General features: G+C 36.9%; 1 protein-coding gene across 1 annotated transcript; it reads right to left on the bottom strand.

Moving 5' to 3' along the window:
• Positions 1-5,758: 5,758 nt before the first annotated feature.
• Positions 5,759-7,033, bottom strand: LOC137498905 (uncharacterized). Its single transcript, XM_068226743.1, has 3 exons — positions 6,856-7,033; positions 6,232-6,465; positions 5,759-6,129 (listed from the first exon to the last, which is right to left on the bottom strand). Exons 1-3 carry the CDS (start codon positions 7,031-7,033, stop codon positions 5,759-5,761), a joined length of 783 nt encoding a protein of 260 aa, XP_068082844.1.
• Positions 7,034-7,445: the final 412 nt, after the last annotated feature.

Genomic DNA, 7,445 nt, shown 5'->3' with positions numbered 1-7,445 from the left:
CTCCTACAATGTGCTCCCCTGTCTAAAATCAGGACAGTATTTCTAGATGACGTTGACAAGATATGAGGAGTAGTCAAGGAAATAATTGATTTACCACGTGACTGCCCCAGTAGCATGTTATAAACCCCCAAGAAATTTTGTGGACTTGGACTAATGAAAGCAGGGTGGGAAGCTTATATTCAACACTCTTAACATCTGTAGGAAATTAGTCCGGATTGAAGACAAACACCTTCATCAAGTTAGTAATATTGAAGCAGAGAGGCATATTGTAATATAGGCATCAGGTATTTAATCCAACTATGGAGACATTTTAACTGGCCATCAACTGAGGAATGTTCTTAGAAACCTAGAGTTTGAAAATTGGTCCTCTCACAAGCTTCAAGATAAAGGTGTCGGAAGTTTTCGCTGAACATCCAAAACATAAGTAGTTGGGTGAGCACAAGGAAAGGTCTTCCCTCTTCAGAATGGCCAAACGCTCTAAAAATGTTGTGCAACATGACAGCTGTCCAAGTGGTTCCAGGTAGAAGTCTCAATACAAACCGCTGCTGCCATGAAGGTTGTAGTGAGACTGAAACCCTTGGTCATGTACTGGGATACTGCTCCAAAGGTGAACCTCAGAGGAATAACAGATATCATCATGTACGAGCAGCACTAGCTTTCTCACTGCGCTCCAGAAAGTGGAAAGTTTTTGAAGAGGTTCACTGCGTGTTATCCTGTGGTTCCAAGAGAAGAGTATGTAGACATCGTGGCAATAAATCCAAAGCTGCATGTGGCCTATGTGTTAGACCCAACTATCGCTTGGAGAACTCCGTCCAACAGGCAAAGGTGGTTGATAAAGAGAAAATATCTATATAATGAGCCATGTCTTCAATACCTAAGTGATTGGTACAATATCCCATAATCACAAGGGAAGATACATGTATTACTCTTCGGTGCTAGAGGTGGCTTAACAAAATTTGTATGTAGCATCCTGTCTAATCTACGTTTCTCTGCAGACTTCCTGCGTGAAGTCATCATGTCTGTGATATGAGACTCCCTAAACACTTTGCATTACCATTTGTACTTTTTAGTAGTAGAGAAAAAAAGAGATGCTTACAAGAATTTATGTCAGCTGGTAAAATAGAAGATAAACTAAACTACAATTATAAGAGAGCAGTAGCTAAATGAGAAGTTAGCTGAAAACATAGAGAAAGTGCGGAAAATTTTGTATCTACATTGGAAACAAGAAGACCACAACCACAAACTTATAAAATTCAGAAGAAGTTAAACAGGGAAGTTAAGGAAGAGGTAAAACTTGAAACAATACCACCAAATGACTGGCTTAATTATTTTCAAACACTCTGGACAAGTTCAAAAAATGAAGTGTTAACTTTGCCAATATCTAACAACAGTACACTGGAATTTGCAATACTAGAAGAGCTAGACCAAACTTTGAAGAAACTAAGGAATGGTAAAGCACCTGGAGAGGATGCAATACATGCTGAACTGTTCAAATATTCAAACAAAGATTCCTCAGCTTTTTAAATCAAATTTGGAATGGAGACAATCCACTAGAAAGTTGGCAGAAAGCAATAGTTATCCCCCTTCATAAAATAGGCAACATAAAAAATCGTGAAAATTACAGAGGAATTAGCATTGTTAACTCTGGTTATAAAATATATGCATATATCATTAAAGATAAATTACAGCAAGATTATGAAGAAAAATTGTGGAATGAACAGCAAGGTTTCTGTAAAGGGCGCTCCTGCACTGATGCATATTTCACTATGAAGATATTAAGAGAAAAACCTAGAGAATTCAATTTGGGAACACACATTGCATTTGTGGACTTTAAAATGGACTTTGACCGAATAAACAGAAACAAATTGCTTGAAATTCTAAAACAAGACAATGTCTCTCAACAGATTATTAACAATATCTACAACATCTACAAATCCAATCACATTTCTGTAAAATTGAACAAGAACCAGTCTGAGTGGAAAACAATAAATGGTGGTGTATGACAAGGCTGCGGACTCTCCCCTCTACTTTTTATAATGTATATGAATGCAATAATGGAAACTTGGAAACACGGATGCCATGGATCAATATCAATAAATAGACACCTCGAACACCTAGACGCCATATTATATGCTGGTGATGTTGCATTGCTGGCTACGACGGAAAATGACCTACAAAGATCAATTTTCAATCTAAAAAAATGTTTCCTCAGATTTTAATATGATTATTTCAACAGAAAAGACAAAAATAATGGCCTTCAAGGGAAGAGGACCGATTTCTAGTAAAATATGTTTAGATAATATAAAATTGGAACTTACAATACCAATCAGAATTAGATATACCAGCAAAAATTAATAAATTCACAAAAACTACAGGAATAATAAACATCCTCAAACCATCACTTGTTCAGAAACATACTTTATTGCACCTTCATAATACTCTAGCTAAACCAACACTTTGCTATGGATGCGAGGCATGGACGTTACGATCTGAAGACTTGTCTCGAATTACAGCACGAGAAATGACATTCATGCGTCGTACAACAGGGTACACAAAATGGGACCATAAAAGGAATGAAGAGGTGCTAAAAGAACTGAAAGTACAACTGATAACTGACTACATCTACAGTTATCAGGAAAGCTGGAAACGGCACATACAAAGGATGGAACCTGGTAGATTGCCAAAAGAGATTCTTTGATACAAACCCAGAGGATATAAAGATCTGTAGGACGTCCAGTGAAGAGATGGAGGGAAAATGCAAGACCGTAACGGGACACATGGCCCAATACTTGGAAGGAAGGTGATGATGATGATGATGATGATGTGAATGTTTTACTTACTTAGAATTGATTTGGCGGTATTATGATATTTTTTTTATTAAATTTATAATAATTTTGTACGTATTCTGGATCATTGTGGTCAACTGTGTATACAATCAGGTGAGAATACACTTATTTTATCTCTCTTCTACATAAGCATCAAAGAAAACCTCAAGTGAATAGGAAGTTTCCATTCCTTCTCAGTGGAGCAAAAGCTACTCATTGCACCTCTTTATGTCATTCGACCATGGCTCAGGTCCCTCATTATTTAACTGTGGAAAGCATATCTTCTTTCATTTAAACTCCTTGGAGTTCCAGAAGACTATTCTGTCATGATTCAGTTTGTCCTCCAGTAAAAACTTAATTCTTCCATGCTCCGGCAGGGATTAGTTTGATAATCTGATTCCCAACTGAAGGGCAGTGTTGATGTCCTATCAAACAGATCACAGGAAAAACACCTGGTTTTTACTAGGAGAGGCAGTGAAAAGTTACTGCACGAAGCAGGGGACATTGGGAGAACAAGTTGCCTGCAATCCATTGCTAGATTCACCTGTAAGCTGTAGCAGCGCAGGCAGTTGTTCATTTTCATTACAGTAGGCCTAAATTATTAGTTAATAATGAATGAAATAGAGAACTAATATTGATTAATATTGATCTTGCCTTTCATTGAAGCAGCTAGTGAAAATGCCAATTGTTTTCAATGCTAACGTTGCATTGGTATAAAAAGTTCTGAAACACTCGTACCTCCGCCTCACAAATTTCATGTATCAGTCACCTGATTTCATTCTCCAAGGCTTCAAGAGTACGTGGATTGTTCTTGTACAATTTCTGTTTTAAATTTCCCCACAAATGAAAATCGCACACTTAAATCGGGGGAACAAGGCGGCCAAAGTCCACAACTTATTCGCTCAGCGAACATGTGACCCCATCATGCTGATACCTAACACAAATAATGTTCAGCAACAAGTGTAGGAATGCTACAGTAATAATATGCCGTCGGTAAGAACTCTACTCATACACTATTCATTCCGCATACTTAGTGCTAACCATGCTTGCTGCACTGTCTGACCACACACTTTATCCCTGCCACTCGGAGCTTGTTTTACTATCAGCCATAATTTGAATAGGTTAACATGCCAGATTATTATTATTTAAATGAAGTTGTTACTGAACAAATTAATTTGTTAAAAAGTGTGTTTTGATCAGTTTTGTTATTAATTGATATACAGTGTGCGTATGAAATACAGTGTAGTCCACGGAAAATAGTACAAAAATAAACGTTGGTGCTGAATGGTGATGTATATTTACTGCAACGTCATTTATGACCTCAGTGTTATACATATTGTCATTACTGAGTGAGTTAGCTGGAAAATTTATGGCCAAGTGCACGAACCCCGTTTAGCGTAATCAGCGTTTAAGATTCTTCTTAAACCTTGTTTAAATGAAACTGCGGAGCATCATTCCTGATTAATACTTTAATCCCTGATTATTGTCGGTTAAAGTTAAACAGTCAAATTCGAGTGGTTACCAAACATAAACAGTGATTAGCAGTGAAGGCAAAATGGCTGCCAGATTTGGAGATTATATTGAAGATGAACTTTTATATTTGGAATATCTGGAGCAGAATGGAAATGAGCGCGAAGGTATAATAGTGGAGAGAGGTGATCCTTTTGAAGAACTTAGTGATAGGAAATTTTTGGAAAGGTTTTGCTTATCTAAACAAACAGTTTCATTTCTTCTGGAAACAATGCAAAATAACCTACAATTTCCAACACAGAGAAATAATCCTGTTTCTGCTATCAACAGACTGCTCACTGCATTGAGGTATTATACTACTGGTTCCTTTAACATAATTGTAGGTGATACTACTAATATACACAGAACAACAGCAGCTCGGATTATACACGACGCGAGTAATATTATAGCTTCCTTCAGTCAACGTTATATTTATTTCCCAACATTGCAAGCAGAAAAGAGGGAGGTAATGGGAAGCTTTTTTAATATTGCTAGATTCCCTGGTGATTGGAACCATCGACTGCACCCACATTCGCATCAGATCTCCAGGTGGAGAAAATGCCGAGATATTTCGGAATAGAAAAGGTTATTTTTCCATAAATTGTCAGACAATAAGTGACAGTAATTTACTCATGAGAGATATTGTAGCTAGGTGGCCTGGTTCTGTCCACGACAGTACAATATTTCAGAACTGCAGTAAGAGGGCACAATTCGAGAGAGGTGAAATACAACATGGTTACTTATTGGGAGATAGTGGATATCCGTGCAAGCCATTTCTCTTAACACCTCTGCTGAACCCGCAAACCAGAGAAGAGCATATGTACAATAGGGCACATATTAAGACAAGAAATACCGTAGAAAGACAGTATGGTGTATGGAAGCGGAGGTTTCCTGCTCTTTCTGTTGGTTTGAGGTGTGAAGTCCATAAAGCTCTAAATATAATTGTTGCTACAGCAGTATTGAACAATATTGAAATTTCAACAAGAGAAGAAAACCCTCCGGATGATTTAATGGTTCAGCACATTATCGAAGAGCTGCAGCAAGCTCGAGGTCCTGATATCGAAGATGGCGAACAATTAAATCCAGTACACCAAATGTACAGAAATGATGACAATGCTGGCACAGCAGTGCGCCAGGCTTTAATAAATGGTCATTTCAGGTGAGTGAAATTTATTAACTTTTAAAAAACCACACACTTTAGCAAATTAGTATTCTATCGACCGGTCACTCCTCATCGTTCTAACCTACTAGCACAAATGAATTTGACTTTTATAGAAAATGAAAATAAAAGTATGCTAATCTTAACACTTGCTGCTTTACAAAACCCACTTAGTTTGGCCTATCTTCGTTCTTGTTCATATTTTGCCAGTATTTTAGTTTTTCTTTCATAATGTTTAGTTTTAACTCTTATTTCCATTTCTTTCTCATGTTCCTTTCTCATTACTTCTAACTGATAATCCAACACAAATTCTTCTTTCACAGGCATCTGTAATTTTGTCTCTGGGTGTTGACAGTCTACGCCGACGAGATTTAGCTCTATTTGATAATACAGTATCAGCTGACGTTGAAGGTTGTACTGCTGTATGTGAAGACGGTAGGCATGGTGGTTGAGTCAATGAATTTATGGGAGGTTTGATTAAGGGATTCAGTGCTTCCGCTTGACCTTGACTTTGAGTACAAGTTTCTGCCACGTCAGCAGATGGTGCTACTACAGCTGGCAGTGTTCCTGTTTCGTGTGCTTCAGTTTCGTTACATCTTTCTTCCAGTTCCACGTCATCAAACGGAAGGACTAAAACTGAAAAAAGAAGAAAACGTGTAATTAATATGTTCAGTTGGAGGTTAACTGTTAAATGCCTGATACAAATTGCATTAGTGTACTCTGTGTCCATACACTTACCTTCATTCACATGTCCTTGGTATAAAGCATCTGAATCATGAGCGTTCATAAGTGGTGTGATAGTCGGTTGTATTAGAGCCATAACCTTTTCAGTAGTTTTAGACAATGTGGGCTTAAAGTTACCACCACCAGTTGCGTTCATCATCACTTTATTGTCTGCACATATTTTTCTTGTTTTCCTTTTCAAGTTCTCATAACAGGTCTTCAAATTTCTTGCACTCCTGCAAGAGACACCTGAAAAAAACAAAAAACAAAAAAAACAGAACTATAAGATGCTAGAGTGACAACACTATTTTGCTTTCGCTATTTATGAAATTAAGGAGCATCTACTTTTAATTATAGTTTTGAAGTATTGCTTTTGAAAATAATCTGAATTTAGAAGGCTTTAAATCGCAATAGCACAGATAAATAGAATTATAATATTCGGGTGTATTAATATTGTTTTTTCGTACAATTTTACGGGAATAAATAAACCCAAGTACTTTTAGTTGTAGTTTTGTAGTACCGGTACTCGTATTGTACAGGAAATAATCTGCCATACCATATATTCTGTTGACCGATTTTCATAACCTAACTCGAAATACTGTATTAATTCACAATAGTACAGAGAAATATAATGCTTACCTGCAATAGAATTGAATTCTTCTGCGATTTTCTCCGATGTTTCATGTTTCTGCTTTACTGTAACTCCATCTGTCTTTTTATTTTCTATGACATCTTTGTGTCTGATCACTAATTCAGCCACAATATCGGTTTCAAAATCCGAAAAATTGGACGACCTTTTCCTCTTTTGTTCATCCATGTTTCTAATAAGTACTTCCAGCTTCCAGCAAAGAATAAATTAATATTCCTCCTTCTTCTTCTTCTCCTTCCTGAGAGGTGTGGTTCTAACAAAAGAAACACGAAATCGTCAAAGCGCGTTCACTATTCTTCGCTACCAAGTTAAACATCAGGGTAGTGTTTAATTCTACTGCCAGCTAAACATGCTTAACTAAACATTGATTAAGAATGGTGCTCCACACTTCCCTCTAACCAGTCCTTAAATTTAAACCATGTTTACGTACACACTGGTTAGCTGAATCTTAAACGAGGTTGGTGCACTTGGCCATTATAATGTTCAATAACGGACCATTATTATTGGTATTATAAATTTACTCATTCGGGAGAAATATTTCAGGTTCTCTATGGGAATCAACATCTATATCATAAGTGGT

This window comes from Anabrus simplex, chromosome 1 (assembly GCF_040414725.1).
Source record: "Anabrus simplex isolate iqAnaSimp1 chromosome 1, ASM4041472v1, whole genome shotgun sequence".
Lineage (NCBI taxonomy): Eukaryota > Metazoa > Arthropoda > Insecta > Orthoptera > Tettigoniidae > Anabrus > Anabrus simplex.
The sequence above is the reverse complement of the archived record's forward strand: the minus strand, read 5'-3'. Positions and strand labels throughout refer to the sequence as shown.

Coding starts and splice junctions, on each gene's coding strand:
- LOC137498905 (XM_068226743.1), bottom strand. CDS start 7,033: ATGGATGAACAAAAGAGGAAAAGGTCGTCCAATTTTTCGGATTTTGAA. Junction 6,466..6,855: donor AGAATTCAATTCTATTGCAG/GTAAGCATTATA, acceptor TGTTTTTTTCAG/GTGTCTCTTGCAGGAGTGCA. Junction 6,130..6,231: donor CCAAGGACATGTGAATGAAG/GTAAGTGTATGG, acceptor TTCTTTTTTCAG/TTTTAGTCCTTCCGTTTGAT.